The sequence below is a fragment of the Drosophila persimilis genome, unplaced genomic scaffold, assembly GCF_003286085.1.
Source record: "Drosophila persimilis strain 14011-0111.01,24,50 unplaced genomic scaffold, DperRS2 tig00000191-arrow-pilon, whole genome shotgun sequence".
NCBI lineage: Eukaryota > Metazoa > Arthropoda > Insecta > Diptera > Drosophilidae > Drosophila > Drosophila persimilis.
In genome coordinates this window covers 2193012-2219814 of record NW_020825298.1, presented here as the reverse complement: position 1 = coordinate 2219814, position 26803 = coordinate 2193012, and the positions used below count along the sequence as shown (strand labels likewise).

Here is a 26803-nt window from a genome sequence, read left to right as displayed (position 1 = left end):
TTTGTTGCATTGCCCTGCCATGCAACGAGGCGTGGCAGATAAGCAAGGCGCACCGAAGAGCCGCAAGGAGGCCGTATCTCTCTCTCTGTCGCTTCGAATACCCTGTAATCGAGGGAATGTGAGGGTATATTAGCAGATGGAGAACATGAATACACCTTTAACCATTCGGGGAATGCCTCTTAATGCCTCTCTTCTCTTCAGCTCAGATACTTTTGTAATGGGCATCCCGTAGTCGTTGCTGCTCGTTTCTGATGCTCCTTTTTTCGCAGTGGGTCTCCTGTCTCGCATAACTTTGCATTCGAAAGCAGGCACTGCCTCCCTGCCCCGCCCCTGCCACAAAGTGCGGCTGCCTAGTGAGCAGCAAACTCGTTGTTGCCTCAGCTGCAGCCCTGCCGCATGCCCCAGACCAAGTGTTAACTCATTTGCGTGGCTGTTAAGTGACTCAATAAACGACATCTCAAATTGAGGACTCCACGCTGTGACTGCTGCATCTGCCACTGCTCTCCACAGAGTGTTGCCACATGCAGCACTAGCTCAAGCTTATATAATGCCCCTCTCCCTCTAGCGACACCTCTCTGGCATACCTGAAGCCAGATCTGCAGATTTGCTTGGTTCTCCCCGATTTGCAATGACAAATTTTTAATGGAAACTGGTTTTCGCTTATTAAGATAGTTAGATACAAAGATACTTGTCTACGAGTAGTCTTGGGCAAACATATTTCTATACAAAGATTCGATTTCCAGCCAATGCTCTTAGATCCCTCATATCTTTCATTTCTGTTCCCATTTCCTGTAGATAAATGTGGGAAAAGTATCTTTTTTCCCCCTCGCTGCTCAACTAGTTATTTTCCAAAGTTTTCCTCAGACTCATTTCCTCCGTTTGAAGTTTGTTTCAATGGCTCCAAGGCGCCCTCCCAGGAGTTGCCCCAACATCCCCTCCCCGTCATTCGATTAGGTTTGTTTTTGTTCCATTTTCTTCGCTCCGTTTCAGTCCAATCAAGTCCATCCATCGCGCAAAAACTTCAATCCGAATTAGCCTCAATGCTGCTGGAGGTCCCTTTTCGTCCCCCTCTGTTGCCCCCCCCCTGCTGCCCCCCCTGCTGCCCCCCCTGCCGCTGCTGCTGCTGCTGACGTTCAATCAATACCTTTCGAGTATGTTCAATATTTGGCAATGGCTTTTGCTACTTTCTTGCTCTGGCCAGAATCCATTGTTAACAGCTTCATTAAATCCATGGCGTCGTAAAAAAATGGAGCTCAAGGAGGGCTCCCGCATAAGGAAAAATATAACACCAGCCATAAAAATATTTCGAAGGGGGAAAAGTTCCTCTTCAACATTGTACTCGTATTTCTTGCACGTATTTATCCAAGGCATAACCCGCCCCCCCTAGTACACTGCCACCCCCCCGGGTTGTAACCGCAGAGGAAAATGAAGAAATTCATTTGGAGCGAACGCGTACCTGGATGCCAAGAATAAAGTTTCGACTTGACTGCATTTTAATCAAGCCAAGAGCCAAACCGAAGAGAATCGCATTTTGACCCTCTCGAGTTTGCAGAACACCCAAGGGGCACCCGGCACCACCCCAAGCCGGGTCCCGGGTGGCGTCAATTGTTCCGGTTGTGCAACACAAAGGTTAAGTTGCCGTCAAACTGTGGCGAGAGGAGGGCAAACATTTAGCCAAAATATGCAGCTATTGTCGGATGTTCTCTCATAATTTGTGGCGGAAACAAAAGCATATTTTCTTGAGTGGTTGATTAGGGATAGATTCCAAGGGGAAGCCTGGCTGCTACGCTTTCTGGCACTTTTTGATGGGATGTGTTCCTTCAGACTTCTCACAGCACAACATGGATTATTCTTTGGATTATCGTTAGGGAAAGTTTATCTAAAGATTCCCGGAAATCCTGGCTCTGCCTCTGTTTAAGTGGCACTCAAACGGCACTCCCTGCCTGGCACTACTGTGGAATACATGGAGAATCCACCAACAAACGACTTTCATATGACAAAAGGTCGTTTCAAAGTAAATTTTTGTCAAACGTAAAACAAATTGTGTATGCAGCAGGGAAATGACATTAATGTTGCACGTAGCACAAGTTTCAGTTGTCAATTTTCTTAACAAATTCAATTTTTATGCGCGCATCAGCTTTCCACCGAGATTCGTTTGCTTCCGTCCAAGACGAAGGGAGTGTGGGCGGGGCGGGGGGAAGAACTTGAGAAAAAACTTCAAGCTGGCACCCACTTGAAGATGGCACCACAGACGATTGCCTGGAATGGAGATGGAGGCCGTCCCCCCCTGCGTCCACAATATGCCATCCCTTAAAACGTCTGAGCTGTGATGAGCCCTGCCTTCTCTCGTTTTTCTTCGTATCCGACTCGTGCTTTTGCTCACTGCAGCATCTCTCGTTTTGACTGCTGGCTGGCTGCCTTCTAGTTAATCCATTGAAACAATAAGCTGCTTTGTTTGTTCTACCCACGACGACAGTCGACAGTCTCGCACTTTTGCTTTGGGCTTTTGTTGAAAGCGACGAAAGAGACGGCTATAGGTGCAGCGGCAGCGGTTTTGTGCAACTTTAACCTCGTGTTACTCTTACTCTCTCTCTCCGTTTTTTTCTCCACTTTTCCTACAGTTCCCATTGTTGTCGCAGCGCAGCTGAAGTGCAATGCAAAGCCAGGACAAAGCGCCGTTTCCCGGGCTCCTTTTGGGTGTTGCATTTAGTGCTAACCTCTGGGTGGATCCAGCCTCCAGCCGGGCATCCCCTTGTCTGGCTTATGATGAGAATGGCCTGGGTCTCTGGGGGTTTGGCACAGGCAACGGCATCCCTTGGCAGTGATTACGAGTATTATAGTAGCTGCATGGTTTTGACTCCTTAAGGGTCTCCCTCCGTCGCCTCCGTCGCCTGCGTCGCCTCTGTCGCGTGTGACAGTCACTTAATGTGCACATGTACACGTATATGGCGATTCTGATAAGAAATAGGCAGCTCAAATACACCCACACGCGTATATAGCGGAAGAGATCTACAGAGGAAGTGCTAGAAGAACTCTTAGGGGTTGACGGAACACACAGAAAGGGTCGTCGTCTAATGCGGGGGCGAAATCGTGCCATGAAGTTTCATTAAATTGAAATGAATGCGAGGAGAAGTCACGGGGGAAGAGGGCTGGGATAGTTCCTTATTGAAACAAAAGCGAGGAATTAGTGGCACTTCCTTTGAGGAATGCAATCTCTAATGAGCATCTGATTACACTGACACTTTCGACAGTCTTTGGTGGGAGTTTTGTGGTTGGATCTTCATAGAAGCCGATAAACCTTGAAGGCAGCTTCCTTTGTGATTGTGTATTGGGGCAAATGGGCGCCAATCGACTTTATAATTGGTTTGGGAACTCTACAAGGACCCGTTTGAATGGAATAGGTTTCAATCTGAGTCCCTACCGACGAGCCACGCGATGAGCACCTGATAATGGGGACATTCCTTGTCCGTAGCACCAGTCAGCACTGTCGGATGAGCGGAATATTCAATATTTGGCTCGAATTCGAACACGAGACGAAAAAACGAAGCGGATATAAATGCTATGTGGCGTTGTCTGCAAATTTCTCCTTGCGACATGCTCACACGCACATCTTCGTTATCTTCTTGACTTTGTTCTCATAAAATCATGAAAACTCTTTCAACTCCAGTTGAAAATTTCTCGTTTAAATCTCTCTAGCTTCGTCTGAGGAAACTTAATCACAAATCACAGATTTATTCATGCTTGTTGTAGAACACCACATAATGAAAATCGTTGGCATCGCTCTGTGCCTTTTATTCTCTCCACACATGCATTTATTTCTCTGGCTCTGACTACAAAAGCCATTTCCAGCCATATTCCAGGACCACATTCTCATTACCACCCCTCCCCCTCCCCCTATTCCCAGAGGCTTCTCGTGTGCATTGTCGCCACGGATATCCGCCATGTTGGCTGCTCCAGCTCCAGCTCCTCCTTCTGCTTTTCTCTCTATGCACATTAGTACCCCTCACACTCACACACACACCACACACCCATAACAATAAAACTCTTTTCATATTATTTAAATTTCAAGTTATATATATTTTCTCTTTATTTTTTTTGCGATTTTTTACCTGCTTTGGCACTGGCGCACAATAAGCCATAGAAAAGCGCTACAATGCCAAGCTGCTGGCAGCAACAAAGTTGGCAAGAATCAGCATATAGCTGTGCCAAGTTATGGCCCAGCAGGACTATGGATACCCTGCCATCTCCTGCCATCCAGTGCACCCCTATATCAGGGCCTGTGCAATCTGTTGAGCAAAATGTTTGTGGATTTCTGTGCAAAGGTCCTTTCTTTGTCGGGGGTTTGTTGTTTCTTTAGCCATATTTGCTTACCCATTGGTGGCGGGGCCGGGGGCGGGGGGGGTTGGGGTGCCCTGTTTACAATTCACTTTGGCTGCACTTGAGAAATTACACATGCAGCAGCTCCCCCATTTCTGCTCTCTCTTTCTCCCTCTCTCTACTCTCTGGCCCTTTTTTTTTATATCGCGCTCGAATTTCTTTGTGTTTGTCGTCTGTTAAGGGCGGAAAGGTGGGCAAGTAAATCGTCTGTCTTATTTGCCTGCTACTTCAGTTTTAGCCGCTCATTCAACTCCCGCCCCAGCCCCCACACACGTACCACCCCCACTCTCCTCTGTGTCCGTGTCTGTGCTGGGGATAGCTCCCCTTCTAACCAGTGGGACTACAACATGATTGGAATTTTCCGGTGCAGACATTTTTTGCAAAGGTAGCACAAAAAAAACGAAAAAAGGGCGAAAAAAGACCGAGACCCGACCCTTGCCTTTCTCCTGCTTTCACCCAAACAGCCGGTGGTTGTGTTATTGATTTTTTCAAGTTTAAGCGCTCTTTTTTTTGTTGGTGTGCATGTTTAGTGGAAATTATAAGTTGGCATTCGTTGGAGCTCTTAAAAATGTTAAATAATTGCGGCGGCAGCGGCAGGGAAAGTTAAACAAAGGCTAAAAACATTGGAAATTATTTGAGATACTTCTTCCATTAGATTTCAAATCCAAATTCCCAAATTTTGCCTTTCATTTGCCTTGAAACTGCTTTTCCAGCTGATTGCATTCGAATGGCTCGAGTGAAATCCGAGAGACTTAAATTACAAAGGGGAGATGGATGTGGTAGCCACCCCCATCAGCCCCCCACCCCCTCCTGCCACCATCCATTAGTTGTAATAACAAAGGGCAACCGAACCGAAAAAGCTTGCAACCAAAAAAACACAAACAAAAACCGAAAACCCGAAAACAGTGAAGGGAAAACACATTTCTTATATGGCTTTCCATCTCGTTTCTTGCAGCGGGCATCAAGTATACGGACAACCAGCGTGTGATAATCCTGGTGAAGGATGTGAACGACGAGCCGCCGTACTTCATCAACCGTCCCCTGCCCATGCAGGCGGTGGTGCAGCTGAACGCCCCGCCCAACACGCCGGTCTTCACGCTGCAGGCCCGCGATCCGGACACGGACCACAACATCCACTACTTCATAGTGCGCGATCGCACGGGCGGACGCTTCGAGGTGGACGAGCGTTCGGGCGTGGTGCGGACCCGAGGCACCGATCTCTTCCAGCTGGACATGGAGTATGTGCTGTACGTGAAGGCGGAGGACCAGAACGGCAAGGTGGACGATCGCCGGTTCCAGAGCACGCCCGAGGAGCGGCTGTCGATTGTCGGCGGCAAGCGGGCGCCACAGTTCTACATGCCCAGCTACGAGGCCGAGATTCCAGAGAACCAGAAAAAGGACTCCGAGTAAGTTGTTCACAAAAAAAAAAAGAAGGGAAAAACCAAACACAGAGAGCACAGAATGTATGCAAATTCCGTTGGCTGCCAATAAAAGTTATGCATAGCAAACTAGTCTCTGAGCCCTGGACATGTGTGCCACAGTGTGTCTGTGTGTTTGTTTATCCTTCGCTCTCATTGGAATTCCACTGGGGAAAACAACTGTCAAAAGGCAGTCGAGCATCAGAGAGGCGACCCTTAAAATATGCAAGAAAATTTTACATTTCCCTCAGCTCCCCCAACTGCCAGCTAACCATCTTTCCGTTTCCATTTCCATTTCCACTTCCATTTCTTTCATCTTTCCCTTTTTTTTTCAGCATCATTTCGATTAAAGCCAAGTCCTTTGCCGACCGCGAGATACGGTACACATTGAAGGCGCAGGGTCAGGGCGCCGGCACCTTCAACATTGGACCCACATCGGGAATCGTCAAGCTGGCCAAGGAGCTGGACTTTGAGGATCTCCGACAGCCGCACGTGTACTCGCTGATTGTGACAGCCACCGAGGACTCGGGCGGGTTCTCCACCTCAGTCGATGTGAGTCTTTAAAGGTCACTTTAAGAGCAAATATCTTATCGAAAATCTCTCCTGCAGCTCACCATCCGCGTCACCGATGTCAACGACAATGCACCCAAGTTCGAGCTGCCCGACTACCAGGCCCACAATGTGGACGAGGACATACCGCTGGGCACCAGCATACTCCGCGTCAAGGCCATGGACTCGGACTCCGGATCGAATGCCGAAATCGAATACCTCGTCTCCGATGACCACTTCGCCGTCGACTCTAATGGCATCATCGTGAACAACAAGCAGCTGGATGCGGACAACAACAACGCCTACTACGAGTTCATCGTGACGGCCAAGGACAAGGGCGAGCCGCCGAAGAGCGGCGTAGCCACCGTGCGCGTCTACACCAAGAACAAGAACGACGAGGAGCCCAAGTTCTCGCAGCAGGTGTACACCCCCAATGTGGACGAGAATGCCGGCCCCAACACCCTGGTCACCACCGTGGTGGCCTCCGACAAGGACGGCGACAATGTGCGCTTCGGTTTCGTCGGCGGCGGCACCTCGTCGGGCCAGTTCGTCATCGAGGACATCACGGGTGTCATCCGGCTGCACAGCAAGGCCATCACCCTCGATCGGGACAAGTACGAGCTGAACGTCACCGCCATGGACGATGGCTCCTGCTGCGTGAACGGCGATCAGACGATACACACCTCCACGGCCGTGGTCGTGGTCTTCATCACGGACGTCAACGACAACAAGCCCGTGTTCAAGGACTGCAGCACATACTATCCCAAAGTGGAGGAGGGTGCTCCGAATGGCAGTCCTGTGATCAAAGTGGTGGCCACCGACGAGGACAAGGGCGTGAATGGACAGGTAAGAGATATATTCATGGAAAATACCAATCAAAGAACTCGTAAATATCATTCTAAGAGTATCTATCAATCGTAAAAGCTTTGTTACCTCAAATCTCGTGTCAATCAAGGCCTCCCCTTGATTACTTTCCTCCCCTTTGAGCACTTTCATCGACACCCATTTTAATTATGGGTTATTTGTGTTTTGAGGCCAGCCAGCCCTAAACGAATTATCCCCACGTGTTGGGAGAGATTTCATGACGAGATTTTAGCCATAATTTTCTTGTCGTGTTTTGGCCAAGTTCAATGCACTCGAGAGTGCACTGTGGCATGTCGTGTCTCGAGGTCAAACGCCTCTCTATCGCTATCGCTATCGTCAATCGTTAAGCAATTTTGCATGTTCCTTCCGTCTGCAGGTGAAATACTCGATAGTCCAGCAACCGAACCAGAAGGGAACCAAGTTTACGGTGGACGAGGAGACCGGCGAGGTCTCCACCAACAAGGTGTTCGATCGAGAGGGCGACGATGGAAAGTTCGTTTCGGTTACGGTGAAGGCCACGGATCAGGGAGATCCGAGCTTGGAGGGTGTCTGCTCCTTCACGGTGGAAATCACGGATGTGAACGATAATCCCCCGCTATTCGATCGTCAGGTAAGGAAAACTCTTGGCAGCAATGGGAGTCCACAGCAGAGTCTAATGAATATTTGGCCTTTAGAAATATGTGGAGAACGTCAAGCAGGATGCCAGCATTGGGACAAATATACTGCGTGTCTCGGCCTCCGACGAGGATGCCGACAACAATGGGGCCATTGTCTATAGCCTGAGTGCGCCCTTCAACCCGAATGATTTGGAATACTTTGACATCCAGGCCGAGTCCGGTTGGATTGTGCTCAAGAAGCCACTTGACGTAAGTGTTTGCTTTTCGATTCAGAGACTCACTGAGACTTTGGTTCATGTACCCCTCTTTATGATTTTACCAAACCCCCCACCCCCAAAAAAAAAAGAAAGAAGAAACTAACCAAGTTCTGTATGATTTCCGTTCTAAATTTTGAATCGTTCTTCTGTTTCTTACTAACCATTCAATGACGGATGCTTAGCATCTAACCAAAGATCTAGAGAGTCTGAGCGGCTTGTAATCTAATCTTGTCTATCTATCTGTATAACTATCTTATGATTGAGTTCTTCGGTTTTCAAACTGCACCTTTCTTCAGTTCTGTTTTTCCTTCAATTTCGACGACGCCGCCGCCGCCGCCAGAAGTACATATTCGATGTGCAAGCAGTGCAAGTTTTTTTTGCCACATCGATAGCTACGTTTAGAGCTATCTCGTATATCGTATAACGTATATCGTATGTCGTATATTTTTAGTTTTGATTCCAAACAATTGTTTTGTTTAGTTTATAGTTTATAGTGCGTAAAATTGGCCCAAACAAAAGCAATCTAAACCCGAAAGCAGAATGCCAAGAAAGCGAATTGATTTTTAACATTTTTTGAAACAAATCAAACTAACACACAGATCAGAGGTTGGGTTGGGAATGAAACTAAACGAAACGAAAACGCTTATAATGGACCGTACAGCCGCTTGAATACCTATTTTTTGTGGTGCTAGGTTTCTAGGATTAAGAAATGATGTAAATAATGGAAGCATTTCCGCCCCGATACGATCACGAATATTTTTGAGCATCGTTGTAACCATTTTTTGATGGCTCTCAAAAAGAGAAAACTTTCAAAACAAAAATATATCAATTTTCATTTTTCCAAGTAGCTTTATTTTGTATTGCCACTTTTTGATTTTTACCCAAAAGAAATTTACAAAAAAAAAAAAAAAACTCCCCACAAAACCCCCGAAGAACCCGAAAATCCAAAACGAAAACTTTTTGTCGAGACTATGAATTTTTTTGAACGTCTCCTGCTGCCAGCCCAAGTGTTTTTCATACATTTTTCTTTAGAGTTATTCGTATTTTTTGATCAAACAAATGTTTTGTATTTTTGAAGAACATTTCTGTTTGCATGCCCATGGAAAATGTGGCCATAATCGTGTTTTTTTTTTGTTTTCATGGAAAGCTACGCGGAGAACCTAGAATATGGTTTTGAAATGTGTAATTTATGTTTTAACTGCACCTTTTACGTTATGATTTGATTTGTGTTTTTCCGAGAGGATGATAGATGACGATCGAGAGGCATTTTAATATTTTCGCTTTTAATTTCCCATTTTATATATTTACATATTCAAAAATTATGGTGTTCTATCGAAATGTCTAATCAACGATTTAGGGTTGTTATCCAGTAAGTAAATGCGAATATTTACTGCTTTACTGTGCTAACCCCCCAACAAAAATCACACAGAAATCTGTAAGCTAACCTCAACAAAAAAAAAAAAGAAAAACGAAACTAACTCCAGAAACAGGAACAGACTGTACTTCATAATACTTCATAAATAGTTGTGGAACAAATAAAAAAAACATCACTTCATTGTAGGGCACCTCCGAAAAATAGACCAAAAAATAGTCTCGTCAAAAAAAGCAAGCAAATTATGTGAAAGGAACCCCATCCCAGAATCCTTATAACATTGCTATTCCCCTACTAAAACCACTCCTAACCTCACAAATTTTGACTATATTTATACCCCTCTCCTGAGAAATATTATTTTTATGAATATTTGATCTTATTTGATTTGGTTTGTGTTTCATATATTATTAAAATACATTTGAAATAAACATTTAACGACAACAACGATGCCATCAAATACGTAATCGTCACGTAACCAAACGTAAACCCAAGACACAAACCAAACCTAACAACATTTTGCTAACACTTTGGTTCTGGTTCGGGCATTGACTATCCATTGCATTAACATGGCAATGTCCCGTTCTGCTGTTAACGCTAACATTTCCGGCTAACACTACGCTTCAATCAAAACTCACACTCAATCGATCAATCAACAGCGCGATCGCTATCGCTTGCGCGTCCGCGCCCAAGACAAGGGCCAACCGCCCTCCTATGCCGATGTTGATGTTGAGTTAGATGTCGTCGATCGCAATAATAAGCCCCCCATTTGGGATAAGAGCGTTTATGGGCCGATTCACATACGCGAGAATGTCACTGTGGGTACGGTTGTAACATCGGTTAAGGCAAGGTTTGTATAGCCAACACACACACATACATACTCGTACTCGTACTCTCTTTCTCCTCCCTCCATCGCAAAATCTACACACACTTAACACTAACCTGAGAGTCTAACAGCTGTCTGTAACAGTCTCCTAACATAGTCTAGTTAACAGCATTTAAACATTTGGCTAACATAGCATTTAAGCTTTCCCTACGGTGCATTTTTAACATCCGGTCTGCCGGTCGATGCTGCTGTTATCCTTCTGCAGAGCGAAAGCTTTACGATGTACAAAGTACTTTTTGGTGGTCGTAAAAGCTCTCCCAAGTTTCACACCCGTTTTTTTTGTGGGTCCATCAACAAAGTTCGAAACCAAATGCAAATTCGATATGGAAACAAAATTCAAAATCTGGAAATCTTTTGTTGCTGGATTTTGTAACGATTTTGAAACGAGCAATCCTTTTTGCATTTTGATGCGGTTCCCCATGGAACTCCCCACACACTTACCCCCGCCCCTTGGATCTGCTCCTGCTTCTCTGTCTCTGATTTATCCCCCATTCTGTGACTCAAATTCCCCCCACGACACGCCCGGAATGCTGTGAGGATCGTAATGAAATTTTGGTGTTGGTTTTCATTGGATTAACAAAATATAGGTATCAAATATTGTATGTACTCCAAACAAGGTTGCAGTTTAGTTTTAAGGCTCTAGGAATCACAAGGTAAATACTGGTACACTCGTACACAATGTGTTCAAAAATGTTAAAAAGCAATAGTCGAAAACGAAAACGAAAAGAATTACAACCAAAGCAAACTGTATGAAAAGTATGCTATTGAAAATTCTACCTATAAAATGCACAAAAACCCGATATTCTTTTTTTTTTTTTAATTTAAAACCATTTAGTTGAGACTATATTTCCTATATTTATTTTAAAGCCACACAAAACTGAGGCGAGGGTCGAGACAATATAAAATAATTTGCACTGCATTCAAAAGAAACCAATTTATAGAAAAATTGTGCAAAAAGGCCTAAAAAACTGTTTAAAATATTCGTTATTTTTTTTTAATAAGTTTTTACTTCTTTTTAAAGAGGTGTTGGTTTACGAATTTAATTTTTTGTTTTTTTAACCATGAAAATACAATCTACAATATTTAATTCCATTTTTTTACAACTTCTTTGAAGAAATGTTCCAACTATATTATGTACTTTTGTTTTTTGCCTTTTTCCTAAACAAACCTGAAACGCAAAAAAAATACCGTGTACCGACGTGTCGCGTCATGTTTTTGCAACGCCTTGCTTGATTTTGAAATACAAACGATTTTTGAAATGTATATAAAATACAGCGCGAGACATACAAGTTAGAGGCCATGGCCCAAGACAAGGGCTATCCGCCACTATCGCGTACTGTCGAAGTACAGATCGATGTGGTCGATCGGGCCAACAATCCGCCCGTCTGGGATCATACTGTCTATGGGCCCATATATGTCAAGGAAAATATGCCCGTTGGCGGCAAAGTCGTCTCGATCAAAGCCAGGTCTGTTCATTTTTCGTGCAAAAAGTTTACCACATTTCTCAAAAATCAAAATCAAAAAACAAAGAAAAAAAAACAAATCAATCAAACATTTTGCTTAGTTATTTTATAAGAAATATGTATCATTTTTTTAGGTGTCTTTTTTGTTTCGTGTTCATACTTTATCGGTTATTGGTGTCATATATGTCTTGCCATTGAGTTACTTTGTGTGTTCTGAATGTTTGTTCCTAGCTGCTCCTTAGAGATTGATTCCCGTTAGAAGAGGGGTCCCTGGCCCCCTCTTCGAACCCCCCTTTATTTACATCCTTTAGTGCTCCCCGTTCCCATATCATCATCTCTCCCCTAGTATCCCTCCATCATTTATGAAAGCACTCCACAAATGCACCTGTGATATAAACACAACTATAAGCTGAAAATGCACAAGCCACACGTTTATAAGAAATGCACAACATTTTTTTTTGGTTTAGTATTTTGTTTAGTATATAATATAGATTCTACGCAGACGCAGATACTGAATCGTGCGATATTCCGCATCGTATCGAACTCCTGTCTTAGGAAAAATCAATCAATAAATGGGATTACTTAGAGGCATAAAGATAGAGAAGTTTCTATACTAATATACTCCATGGGGAGCGCCTTGGGCGCCTATCCTGGGATCCTTCGTACCGATATGAGTAAAATATAGAATATATTACATAAAAGATATATAATACATGATACAGTACAGGTATACCATTATAGAGTCATCGAAACTCTTTGTCAGAATGGTACAAAAGTCGACTTCAGCTACTTTCAAGTCTTCAAAGCGTCACGCGTCATGCGGCAGCGCCTCTCGGTCGATTAGGCGGGAGGGCTACTGGGTTATGGTCTGGAATCCGCATGGTAGAGCCCACTGCTAGCGTCGCATGGGTCGCCTGATGCAAAATATTACAAAAAAATAAAATATATTTATCATCAATGATTTTAAAAGAAAACTTCCATATTTTCTTTTATCCAAGTTGCATTTTTATAAAGCAATAAATTATGGCCTTTGCGAAAACTTTCGCTTTTCTGGTGATATTGAAAGAAAGTTTGTTAAATCTTTGGACGTTAAAACCCCATTAGAAGTGATTGATAGACAAGAAAGCTATTTCGATGAAATAACTCGTATTCCAGTTCCGATATTGGGGAGTAATTTGGTATGTCTGGAGCTTTGTTACTCCTCCTTTAGCTGAAGAAATGATAGATATAGTATTTCTTTCCACATTAAGGCCTTCAAATAGTAGACTCTACCCTCCGAATTTTTGAAATTTTTTAATGAAAATCAGAGTCAAAAATCTCACTTGATTCTCATTACTCCTCAAGGGTATTTCACGCTTCGCTGAGCCTCCGAAAAGTTTCCTTCTTCTCCTTTGGACGCACATGTCCATAAGCTGCTGCTCAAACTTGAAACTGTATAGAAGTTGGGGGGGGGGGGGGCCCGACCTTTGCCGCATGATGAGGTGGGTCAGTTTCAATTACCTGCCACTTAGTGTCAGCCAGTGGCTAAAATATGAAAAAAGTATAAATCCCGCGCCCCACAACTATTCCAAAGGGGAGGAATGGGCGGGGAAGTGGGTGGAAAGTTTATTTTAAACAAAGTTTTGTTTTTTATAATTGCAATTAAAAAAGAAAAGAAAAAAAACCAACCTGAAGAAGAGCACTTAAATGACTTCTGGGTCGCAACTGGGGGGGATCTCTGGGATGCGGTCAGGTCAGCCCCCCCACCTCACCCCCTCTCCCGCTCTCTCTGTGGGGAGCGTTTTATCTTCGTGGCAAGCCATCCACATGGCACTGGCATTTTAATTATGCGTCAGTCCAAGTCAGTTTTTATATTATCCTCCTCCTCTGTGTAGTTTTTTTTTTGTTGCGCCACCATGCACTTTCCCTTCTGCCGCACTAAAAGCAAATGCACTTAGAACCAAAGGATATAAACACACAAAAAAAAATACAAAAAATAACTAGAAACGATGCACATACGCACCTGCACAGAGCCTTAGACTTGGCTCGAACCCGAATCTATCTAGAGTTTGGTTTAGTTCCGTGCCCTTAAGTATACTTCCTTTCTGTTCCCCAGCGCGGTATTAAGGAAATTACAATCTATTAAACGTGCCTGGGTTTCTGCCTCTTGTGTTTTACTCAGTTTCTGGCCTTAAGTATTCTCTTGGTTTTATTATAATTTTTAAAAACATCTTTCGTTCACCTTTCCCTTCAGTTAACGTTTCTCTCTCTCTGACTCTCTCTCTTTGCAATTATCTGGTCATGTCCCAGCACAAAAAACAACAAGAAATTTGTCAACATATATATATATACATTAGAGGGCGGGGGGCCAAGATGCCATTAGGAGAGGGTTTAAGTGTTGGGAGGCGCATATCATAGTAATTGGGGCGCCTCGAGTTCCCCCATTGTGTGTGCTGTGCGGCACGTGGCAAGGTCGTGGGCACAAATACTCGTACATACGTTTATCTATACAGCCTAGAGCAGCTTAATCTTTTGTTTGTGTTTTTTTGTCCTATTTTAAATTATAGAAAATAGTTGAAACTGCAACAAAAGAAGCCACAATTGTGCTCAGTGTACAGAAATAAGTATAAACAACAAAATATATATATTTTTCCAACACTTTCTTTTGGTTTTACCAACACTCACACACATAGACACACACCATCAACGGAAATTTAATGAAATCTACTCACACCTTACATCCAAATCACAGAACAACAACAACAGAAAAAACAGAAAAGAAACCTCCAAGAAAATTTCATGCAATCCACAAAAAATTTCCCACCCCCCACCACCACCCGCTACTCCACCCACTCCACTCCACCCCGCCATGAGTTTTTCTTCTCATTTTTTGTGCCATTTTTTGTCCTTGGCAACATTTTTGCGCAGTCTGACAGTTTTCATTTATTTCTTAAGACCCGGCTCTTAAGGCTCTTTTTTTTTTGTGTACCGCCACTCCCGCTGCTGCTGCCATTTTTCTGTCAGCTGCAAGTGTTGTCCAAGCGCAAATAATATATATATATATATATTTCGTATATATATATATTGTTCCCCCCTGATTTTTGCCTAATTTGTTTTTCATTATCATATGCCGAAACCGAATCCAAACCCAAACCCAAACCCGAACCCCAAATGGCAATTACATTTTTTGAAGCCATTTTTATGTTGTTTTTCCCCAAACCGTTTTTCCTTTTCGGTTTCCCTCTGCTTTGCGGAAAATTATATGTACTTTTCTTTTGCACAAAAGACGCTTTAAGGAATTTTTTCGTGCAGCAGCAAAGAATCTTTTTGAATGCACATTGTTTTTAGAGCAAGAATTCTTTTTATGCGTCGTTGTGTTTGAATTTTGTTATGTTGCATGTCGTATTCTTAAAGAGAGAGTGTGTGAATGTCTTTGAAAACGAAAGAGAAAGTCCCTGGAACTTTCTCTTCATTGATTTTTGATAAATGAAATAAAACATTTAACCATTTCATTTCGTAGCCTAACCATTATTTCATGTAGAAACGTAATATTTTTCCCCACAAAACCCCATTACCGAAAATTTACTAATATCCGAATCTTGCCTTCTTTGGCTGGGCCCTTTGGCCGGGACGCGTCTGCAGTTCGGGCATTGAAGGCAATCCGACAGTTTTCTATCGACTGATGCCAGGGTCGACGGCTCAAACGAACAAGTTTCATACATTCTACCTGCAACAAAGACCGGACAACGGCGACACTTGGGCGGACATAAAGGTGAACCATCCGCTGGACTACGAGAGCATCAAGGAGTACAATCTAACCATACGTGTCGAGGTAAGAACTCAATTTAAAGTTGTCCCAAACAGAGCCCTAAGACGACGTGTATTTGGGGATTGACTGTCTGTAATTATTTGATTTGAAAAGTTTTAATTACTTGCGCGAGTTTCCCATGCAAATGGCAAGTGGCAGAGGGCTGGGTCTCCAGATTCATTAAGAATCTAGCTGATTGACAGACTGACAGAGCAATCAATTGCATTCCCCATCAAAGTCAAGTCTTAGAGGCCTCATTAGTTGTTGCATTCAGCCGGGATGCACAATGCTGAAATATTAATGAGAATTCCGGATAAACCGCACTGCATGGCCTCTAATGAAATGCCATAAAAATTCAATTGCACAAAAAGATATTTCCACCCGTTTTCCTGCAATGTTCAGGTAATTAAATATCACCGGGTTTCACTTTAATTCTGTGCATTCGACTGAATAAAATAAAAGCTAATGGACCCCAGTGGGTCGCCGCTGCTGTAAAGGAAAACAAAATTTCAAAATTATTTGCGGTTTCATCCATGAAATACTTGAATATTTTCGTATTAGTTTGACAACAATTTCGAATTAATTTTTAATGTCCTTTTTTGTTTTTGCTTTTGTTTTTGTTTTTGCTATTTTGTGGTTCAACAAAAATGCCAAATAGATGCAGTGTTTTTTGGCGTCCTTTGCGGTTGCCGTTGAAATGCAGAAGAATAAATAATTTGTTGGAAATGTTTTCAATTTTAAAGTTCCAAAATAAAGCACTCTTTCCCCTGCTTCGTGCCTGCTTCAAGGCTTCTAAAACAGTTTTCCCCACTGATTTTGCCAATTAATCGAATGTTCTGGGGCCCCCACCCCCCGTCGTCCTGGCCAAAAACGAGCCTAATTACGGCCCTGTGTTTGCACAGGAAAATGTGGAATAAACACAAAATAAATAATTCATTTCGGGGCTCGTTCAAGTTGTGGTGTGTAAACATGTGTCTATTTCTATATTGATTCCCATATGCATTGATTAATAACGTAATGCCGGAATATGAATGCCAAATGCTGTGCAAATAGATACAGTAATATTAACAGGACACTCTGCCACAATTCAGAGCCTGCTGCTGGCCAACAAGGCAGCTAATAAACGACAGATGTTGCTCTATTGATTGATGGTGTTTAATCAATCAAATGACAAAGGATTTTCATTAAAATCCCTTACACGGGGTAGTCCCCCTCCCGCCCCCTCAAGCCAAAAAGCCAAAAGTATTTAAAATATTTTTTAATCAAGCTCGTTTAATTTTTATTGCAAATTAATTTACAAATATTTAATCGAGGCGAAAAAAAACGACTCATTAAACACACTTTATTGTTTAATTAAAAAAACAAACGAAAGAAGGACAGAAAAAAAAAGTTATGAAAAATCAAATATCCCCCCTGAAACCCCATGGAACCCCTGAAACCCCTGGAAACCCCTGGGAACCCCTGAAACCCCTGAAACCCCCTGAAACCCCTGAAACGCCCTGAAACCCATTTTTTTAATATTGCTCACATTTTCCTCTTTTTCAGAACAACGGAGCCCAGCAGTTGGCATCGGAAGCGACCGTTTACATAATGCTCGAGGATGTTAATGATGAAATACCGCTGTTCACCGAACGCGAACAGGAAACGGTGCTGGAGGGCGAACCGATTGGCACCAAAGTGACACAAGTGAATGCGATCGACAAGGACGGCACATTCCCCAATAATCAGGTGAGTGCACGGCCATGGGGCCATGGGGTGCGAGTGGGGGGCCTCGAGTGGGGTGCGGAAATGCCAGACGATTGCTGTAGCAAATTAATGGCTGGCGCACGATGAAGTTGGCAAAGAGACACGGCGTAAAGAGCGCGGGGGGGGAAAAGGGCGATTGACAGGTGAGAAGATTGAGAGGTAATAAGAGAATGGTAATGGAGAAAAAGATAGAGGAAAAACCTGCAGATATCTGTATCAAAAGTGAATGACATTGTGGGGCTTACATATTTTTATGGGAGATTTCTGTATAGCCAAGAGATGAATAAAACATGTACTTCCCAGAGATAAAAGAGCAGTAAATTATGGAGATAGATCCCCATTCGAATGGTTAGGATTTCCATTCCATCGTCCAAATATTATCCCTTAATTCCAATAAACTGTAACAACTTTCCATCTCTAGATGGAAACCCCTTAAAACCCTTTTAAATTACTATCATCATCCGTGCTCCGTGTTTCCATGTTTCACGCGGTCCTTGCCCCCAAATGAGGTCTGGCCTGGCCTGGCCGCCCAATTTATTTCCTTCTTCATTTTGTAACCCTTTCACGCCTTTGTAATTGTTTTTTTGTTTTTTTTTGTTTTTATGGCTGTACGCCGTGTCCTTCGTCCTTCCATTGGGCCATCAGCTGGCAGCTGGCTAATAAATGTCAAAGAGTTAGCATTTTTGCACGCCTTCCAAGTGTGTGCTAAGCCCTCGGATGGAAGGGCCAGCCGGCGAGAGGCAAAAAAAAAAAAAAACTAATGCAAAATGCAGAATGAAGCCCTGCGAGGACCCCCAGGGGTTTGTCTTTTGTGCGTCCCACGATGGACACCCCCCTCCGCCCCTCAAGTCGCACTCGCGATTATAATAATATGGCACTTTGGCGACGTTGCTGGCCATTCTTTCAGTCCAGTCCCGAGTCCCGTGTCCCGAGTCCCCCCCCGAGCCAAGTAATTTGCATGTACGCGTGAAATGTCCGCACTAATTAGCGTTTTCATTTATAGTCCTCGGCGACCACAAACGTCAGATTCGCAGTGGCAACGCCTGAATGAACGGCCCTGAACGGGTCGGGCCGGGTCGGTCCTCGTCTCTGGATTTGATTATCATTATCGTTCCGCTTTAATGTCTGCAAGGCGGTAATTAAATTTTCGCCACGTTCTTCTCTCCTCTCGGTCTCGAACTTAATTTTTAATTTGTCTCCTTTTGATGTTGTGTGTGTGTGTGGCCCTGACCCAAGCCCATGCCAAGCCCATGCGGAACCCAAAAATAAACCCAACAAAATTCTACTTCCAGGTCTACTACTACATTGTGGACTCGCCGCGTAACGAGGGCAAGGAGTTCTTCGAAATTAATCTACAGAGCGGCGAGATCTTCACCAAAACGGTGTTCGACAGGGAGAAGAAGGGCGCCTATGCCCTGGAGGTGGAGGCCCGCGACGGTGCCCCCTCGGCACGACCCAATAGCAATGGACCCAATTCAGGTGAGTGGAGGAATTTAGATATATTATAGATGGGAGTCAGTAGAATGATGGTATAACTGTGGGAGCAGTGGGTACGCTTAGATTTTTAGATGAAAAAAAGAGACAAAATTAGGGATATATTGCCACAGAGCAGCATTATTCAAATATTTGTTCGAATAACATGATTTTGGGCATACATATAGACAGACCTCGACTCTGTGAGCAGCAGAGACATATAATTGATTCCTTTTACTCCAAAGAAAGTATTGATACCTATCTTCTTTGTGTTCTACGAATTCCTTCCATATCATCTACAGAAAAAACCCTTCCTTAACTGCAAATAGTATCTTTGGAACTTTTGGTTACAAATGCATAAAATACTTCAGCAGCAACAAATTCGTTAGGGCTTTTCGAGTGCAGCTGAATTTCCCTACAAATGGCAGCAAATAAATTGTACACCGAAATTCCCCAGACCAGACCCCAAAAACGAATTCGTTCTCCAAATATTGACCAGGCCAACAGCGAATGCGTGTGTGTGTGTGTGTGTGTGTGTGTGTGCGGTTGTATATCCCCTGTGTATCTGTGGGTGAGTGTGTTTAGTCAAGTGCATTTGGGCTATTTTATTTATGCGGCATGTTGGCCAGGCATTTGCCACATTCGGCGTGTGTGAGGACATCAAAAACATTTCGCATAGGTTTCCGACTGCCTCTGAATGGTTAAGCTGGTTGGAAAAATATTTGACATAGGTGCGGATTGTTGGGCGAATGAGCGCACAGATTGCAAAACTAAAAGCATTTCAACCTAAATGATCCATTTGAAGGCCCCGGAGCTTTAAGGGAATTAATCTCCCGCTTGTTCACACAAAAAAAAAAAATAAATAAAAAGAAAAAACAATTAAAAGAAATGTCAGGGCACAAATTTTGATTGTTAGTTGCTCCATATATATACGATCTAATGCCTGTTCTTTCAAGGCCTTGGCATCGTTCTGTTCTGTTTGCTGTTCATTAAAAATTGCCCCTGAAATGGCAATCAATTTTTCGGTTCGGGCCACTTCTCATTCCATTTTGATTTCATTTTTTGTGTGGATTTTTCCCCGCTTTTTCACTTTTTCTGGGGGCTGTTAAAATGCTTTTCAATTGTTTAATACATCGCTAAGCCGTACGTAAGCTCGTGGTAAATGGAAACAGTGGCAAACAGATATATATTCTGTGCAGTGGCATGCCACAATTGGCAATGATGTGATGCAAGGGCTGAGGCTGAGGCTTTTGGCCATGAAAAACGAAAATTAAAAAGTTTTCCCTCTGTTTGTGTTTTCGGTGGGGGAAAATGGGACGGAAAACAGAGGCATAGATACGAGTAGATGTAAATTACAAACAGTTGCTTACAAATATTGATATTCAAGCGGAGGAAAGGCACGGGGGCGGCAAGGGCTTATGGGGTCTGGGCCTCGGCAACAGCTTGCGGTTTGGCAATTTTTGGCAATTTTGGCCAACACCAAACAGAGTGGGAGCTTGTTTAGAGAGCAGGCAATAAACTATTGTTAAATGTATCCCAGGCTCAGCCCCGGTCCAGGCCAGGCCCTGGCTATGCGATGATTTGTTTTCGGTTCTGCTCCATTTTGTTTCTGTTTCTGTTTCCGTTTCTGTTTTGGGCTTTCGGTTTCGTTTCCGGTTTTTGCTGATGCAATGCCAAAACTTTTTCCGGTTTTCATTTATTGTTTTTAATTGATGTTTCCCTATTTGTTTTTGCACGGCAAACGGGACCCAACATTTTGTATATTTTGCGGGTGGAATGAAACATTTGTCTGGCAACCAAAAAATGCTGCAAATTTACATTTTAAACCCAGCCTGGTTTCGGTTTTTCGACGGTGTATTTACATATGAAATTCAGTGCATTTTAGTGGCCACTTGATGGGGACTTAAAGGGGGGACTTACAGGACTTCAATTAGAGTTAATTTAATTGAAAAAGGGAGTATTTTGAGGTCTCGACTGCCCCTTCTGTTACCTTCAGTTATTCTTTAAGATATCACATTTTCTCTGCCAATCAGAGCTAATAAATTGTCTGTTTTTCATGCACTTCCCTTTGGAATAATGCTTTCTTTTGTCGCTGTTCTTGAACCCATAAATATGTATACTGGAAAACCTTCAAACCATCATTTTCGAGTCAAATAACAGAGAAACGCAATTTACCGGAGATTTCCGCGAGTATACGTAGTATTTCTCCTTTGGCAGACTTTCATTTAATTTATTTGTATCTGTGCGGCGCTTTCGACCCGCTCCCAGGACTCGGCTGGGACTGGGACTGGGACTGGGCTTTGTTCCGTTTCACTTCAATATTTGTCCTGTCACTTTTAGCGCTTCGCATTGGCATTTTGTTGCTGGATTTTTCCCCGAGCAGCACGAATGCTTGTTTGTTCAGTTTTTGCATAGTTTTACCCTCCCCCCCATCCCTTGGGTTTTCTTATTTTTTTTTACCTGAATGTTTTCGCAGCGCTTTGACTGCATTTGTAAGCAATTTCCCTCCCCACGCCCCACGCCCGCCCCCATTGTGTCGTTTCCCTGGATTCCGCTTTGCATTAGGAGCCAACTCATTTTATTTTGGATCTTTGAGCGACCTTGTGACCTCTTTAAATGTTGGTTCGGTTGGCTGTGGCCACAGCTGCTGCGTTTTGCTTGCATTTTCCGCATCATTTGGCAGCCAGACCCCAAAGGGGAATCATTTGTTGCCTAAACAACAAACATATCTGTTTTGTTATCCCAGGACCCTCCCCCCCCCCCACCCCACACACACGCACACAGATACACAGATACACGGATACCCAGATACAGTTATCAATGGCTTGTTTTTCTTTCTCAGTTGTTTCTTTCTCGGTTGTTTTTGCCCGTATCTGCGGAACGTGCTCTTTTTAGTTATGCATACTTTTAGGCTTAGGAGCCACAGCCACAGCCACAGCGACAGCGACAGGACCTGCACGTACCGCAGCCTTTTGGCTCCTTCATGCATAAATTGCGCCGGAAACAGCAGCCAATGAATTGAAGGGCAGCCCAGGGAGCCGAACGCCGGCATACCCTGGCCGTTCGAGGGGCTTCGAAGGTAGCAAAAGTCATGGGATTTCTGTTCCACCTCTTGGCGAGTACAGCCAACAAAAAACAACAATCTGCTAGACAAACAAAACATGACAAATGTCGGAAAGTTACATTTTAAGCATCAGTAAATCGCCCCCCGAAAGAAGAAAGCAAAAGAGTTATCCCGCAGGGGGAAAAACTCTCTCAAAAATTATTATTTATTCGTGGGATCCTCCTAGAAAATTGAGCCACTGCCAGGGGCAAATTAATCCCTTCCTTGACACTCGTAAAAATCGCATTAAATGAAATAAGCAGAATTTGCATGACAAGCGCCCGAGTGGACGGCCAGGGCAGAGGACCCCAACAATGGCCCCAATTGTTACACACATCATAAATTCACAGGGAAAATCGGGCTCTCGTACACCCTTCAGGGCATAAATGCTCTCCAGCAGTTGTCTAATTTCTGGGGCGGAAATAAGTGCTCGTAAAAAATGTTCGGGCACATAAAAATCCACTTCCAATACCATTGGGGAAGGTTGGGGCCGAAAGTGGGGACAAACTATGGGATCTAAACGCTCTCATATCATATTCGATAATGTCCTGGCAGCCATTCAATTTATGGCCTTCTTGCCTTTTGGACCATCAAAAATTGTGCTCGACTCTTGACTATTTGTAAATAGTTTGTTGGATTCTTCAACTTTAAACCGCTTTGGCGCACATTGCGCATACGCAGTGATGTCATCGAAGCCATCGAACAATAAATGGTCGCCAAGTCGGGAATTTCCTTTACAGCCAGAGACCATTAATCTTGATTGCAGCACTCCATCATTTATGATCGATGTTTGAGCGTTGTTCTGTCCGGTATAAATTGATTTCTGCCTTCGAGGAAACCCCAAAGAAAAGCCCTGCCTAACTAGGAGTACATTTTCGATGTAAATTTAATGCCTTTTTGATTTTTATCTAAATTTAACAATGCTTTTCCGTGTTTCCAATTGGGAAATCTATTTAGATAAAGTATCTGGTATGTTGAATCTTTGTATTAGGGAAAAGGAATGGTACTTACACTGGGGGCTGTGGCAAAAACTGGAAAAAAGACGGGAAATGTGCATTAGTTACTAGAATTTTTTAAAAGAAATATTTTTTAAAAATATAAAAAGGTTTGAAAATGCATTAAAACTTTGGTCAGACTTCCTTCTATGCAATTTTATTCGCATTAAATTATATCTTCTATTGGTTACTTTTATCAGAGCTTTGCTTCGATATTCTGTACTTATTATATACCAAAAAATATATATAAATATATATTATATATTTTATATTAAAAACTGAAATATTAATCGTAGATTTTTCCATATAATTTTTGGCATTTATATCTCCTGTAGTACCGATTTATTCCATTAATTAGATACAAGACAAATAACCATAGACGAAATCCCACTCTATTTTGGAACACAACTACAAGAACCCTTTTCTATAAATCTACATTAAAAAACCCTTCCTTTTCTGCTCCAAACTGCTTTAAACTCTTGCAAAACTCTTTCTCAACCCCTTCGCAATCGATTCCCTCAGACAATTAGGTAATAGCCCTGACAATTCCCAGACTGTTGCACCACCAGTCAGTCGCTGGCGGAGAACAAAGCCAGATAGATATGCACTGTTAATATTGGTCCAGGGCAACGCCAAACAATTTGTCAAAAGCAAACCCCGGGCACTCCTCAGATGAGGAAAAAAAAGAGGAAAAACATTTCTCCACCACTCACACGCTTGTCTGTCTGTCTGTGTATGTCTCTCTGTGTGTGTGGAAGAAATCATGAAAAATGGCATTTCCGCATTGCCAACTTCATTTCCGTTTTTCCATCCGTCCGAATGGTCAGAGAGTGGCAACAAGTCAACAAGTTGGCCAAGTGGCAGCTGCATTTACCAAACGCTGAAGAGGGCCCCGACAGCGTCTCGAGAAATGCCCAAAGCTTGAGGAGACCCGGACAACGGAATAAAGTGGAATCCAGAGAAGGGAGGAGTTCGCGTCGAGTAAAGTAAACGCAAATATGTACTTTCGACCATTAAACAAAGCACTGGGAAGGCAGTCAGCAGGCACTTGGGCCAATTTGCAGCGTTTTCTGGTTACCGCCTGATAAACAACTTGAAATATTTAAACGCTTTCTTTCGCAGCCTCCATTCCCAGTTAACCCAGTTCCTACTCTTGTACTCTGGAGCATCTTTAATTTGCATAAATCGCCTTTAATACGGCGAAGCATATTTAAAGACTAGGCCCCCACCGATCCGACCCGATCCGACAGTGGGTGGGGGCGGGGGTTGCCAGAAATAGACACTGAGCCGAGTCAATTGCGCTTTCTAGAGCAATAAATCTTGCAGATTATTTTAATTTCATGCAAACTATTTTAAGCTGAGCTGCGTTGAGATGCCTGTCAACAACTTTTGCGACTCCTCGAGAGCGTTGCGCCACCAGCCGCCAGCCGCCAGCCGCCAGCCACCCGAGGAGAGCACAGAGCGCAGAACAGAACCAAAAGATAACAAAAAGTTGCCGAACCAACACAAAAAAAAACATAGAAGAAATTCCAGCCACCAGAAGCGAACTCTGAGTGAAACAAAAATGAGGTTAAAATCCACAAAACGCACACACGCGAAGACACTTCGTTAATTACTCGCGATTCTGAGAACCTCTCACGCTCTGTAGCTCGCTCTCTCTGTGGAAGCTAACATTTTTCGAAGCCTTAACAGAGCAAAAGCCGAAAGAAGGAGAATGCGCTCCTCTGTTAAATGTGGATTCCCTTTGGAATGAATGTTAGCAGCCTTTCTGTTGAATTCTGCACATATTCTAACATTCTGCGATGGGAATTTCTATTCATGTATCAGACAAGTACTCAGCAGACAACATTTTGAATGTAAAGTCTTTCCATTCACTTCTTCTATTCCACTCTCTGATAGCAATGAAATATCTGTAACATCTTTAAAGGTTTTCTTCTGTTTTCCTCTGTTAAACCAAGTGTCTCATGTGGATTGCTTTTGGCAGCCTGTCTGGTAAATTCTGCACATTTTCCAGCATTCTGCAATCGGAATTTCTATTTCTGTATCTAAGAACTACTTAGGGGACAACATTTGGAGTGTTAAGTCTTTTTATTTACACTCTTCTAGTCCACACTCTGTTAGGGAAGGAATATCTGTTAAACCTGCTAAAGAAATCCTTAACAGAGTTCCCCTATATATGGTTTAACAGACCAAAGAGGGGAAATCAGAGGCCTAACATACACCTCTCAAGCCGAAAGGAGAATTCCTGTAAGCTACAGTCCCCCAACAACTGTGTCCCACATTCTGTTAGCAGTTCTGTTAGCTAACAGCAAACCTAAGCAACTGCTCTCTCTCTCTCTGTCTCTCTTGTGGACCCCATGTTAAATCACTTCGTGTGCGGCACTCGTAACTGTTAGCACTCCCACAAGCAGCAGCGAGTTAACAGGGCCGGCTTTTGGGCAGGTCTTTGAACTTGCACGCCCCTACCGCCGCGTCCATGTGGGTGTGCAGTATCTGTGTGAATGGGAAAGGACTCTCCGCTGGCACTGCTGTTCGTGGCGCTTCTGGAGGGCGCTTCTGAACATGTTGAGCAGCCATCGGGGCGCAATGCAATGAAATGCATCCTTATGTGCCATCAAAAATGCGAATCTGTTGAATGGGCGGATGCGGAGAAAGAGTGTTAAGTGCTATTTGATGATCATCATATTAATGCAATTTTCATTCGCCCTGACCTTGACACCCATCCGCATTTCCATTTGGCAGAGTTTTCATTTGATTGCGGGACACTATGGGAGTGAAAATCGGGTGAAATCCTTTAAGTTGCAGCATGTCCTTGACAGCTCCACCGCCACCCCGCTTGGCAACGGCAACGGCAACCCTTTGAACTTGGAAAAGAAACTGCAAAAAGAGTGTCTTTTCTTTTGTGGGCGTGTCTGGGGGGCCCCCCCGCACCACTCGAGTGGGATATTTATGGCGCAGCACTTTGGGTCCCACTTTTCAATAAACTGCTTAGTCGCTGGCAGAACAGGGGCAGCCCCACACAGAGGCATCTCTCCTGCATCCTTTGGTGATTTATGGATGGGTGGATTTCGCACTCCTGCATCTTGTTGCCATCAAAAGTGCAAATAAATTACACCTTTGGCCGCGAAGGCAAAGAACTGCCCATTTGGCATAATGCCGGTCCCACCAAAGGGGCCACGCCCAAAGGATGCACCTCATGGCGGTTGCCGGTTGAGGCTGGTCTGCTGCCTAAGCGTTTTCTGATGAGGCATCGCACCTGTGGCCGCTCTTAAAGCCATGCAAATCGAAGTGCCAGAGGCATTCCCTGTTCTCCATTCGATTCAATTACGGCTGAAACATTTCCCCAAACATTTAATTAACATTCTTCCGGGCAGGAATGGTTTTAATTGCCACAGGAATTTGCAGGTAGCTAGTTGCTGGGGCTGGTACTTATTCAAGGCATTCTCGCTGTGGCCTGCGATGCCCATTAACGTGGCCATGTCATTCACTTTGACATCCTGGAGGACGCTTTCGAACGTAAATGACACGTGTCAAAAGTCAGTTGCAGAAAGTGGCAACAACATCAGCAGTGGCAGCGGCAAGAGGCAAGAGGCACACCTACACACAGACACCTTTAATTGTTAACGAAGCAGAAATTTGTGGCCGCCGAGAGTCCAAGGACTTTTTGATCGACTTGATACAATCCTTCGAGGCTCCTTTCTGAGAGCATTTCGTGTGCTGCTTAAGTACTTTTTCAGGACTCAAGATTAACATCGCCCACGCCGCTGCGTGGCACCTTTGTGGAGCCCCCGAATGATTAATGACAGCGATTTTCCTCGAGGCCTCGAGGCCTCAAGGTCGGGAGGGAAAGTGTTTTTCTTGATGGAAATCTACTTGTTGGCGCCACTTTTCGCTGATGG

At 43.7% G+C, this 26803-nt stretch overlaps 1 protein-coding gene across 8 annotated transcripts in view; it reads left to right on the top strand.

Moving 5' to 3' along the window:
- The window catches only part of LOC6595648 (neural-cadherin), a 91637-nt gene that overhangs the window by 14773 nt on the left and 50061 nt on the right, over positions 1–26803 (top strand). For 4 of the 8 annotated variants that reach the window (XM_026988143.1, XM_026988139.1, XM_026988141.1 and 1 more), the window contains exons 2-10: positions 5333–5783; positions 6131–6347; positions 6405–7190; positions 7585–7818; positions 7883–8074; positions 11613–11803; positions 15422–15611; positions 17133–17315; positions 18626–18812. In XM_026988143.1, coding sequence (XP_026843944.1) covers positions 5333–5783; positions 6131–6347; positions 6405–7190; positions 7585–7818; positions 7883–8074; positions 11613–11803; positions 15422–15611; positions 17133–17315; positions 18626–18812 — 2631 coding nt within the window. Of the gene's footprint in view, positions 1–5332; positions 5784–6130; positions 6348–6404; positions 7191–7584; positions 7819–7882; positions 8075–10110; positions 10302–11612; positions 11804–15421; positions 15612–17132; positions 17316–18625; positions 18813–26803 lie in introns of all 8 variants that reach the window. The other 4 variants (XM_026988144.1, XM_026988140.1, XM_026988142.1 and 1 more) reach the window with 1 other exon arrangement.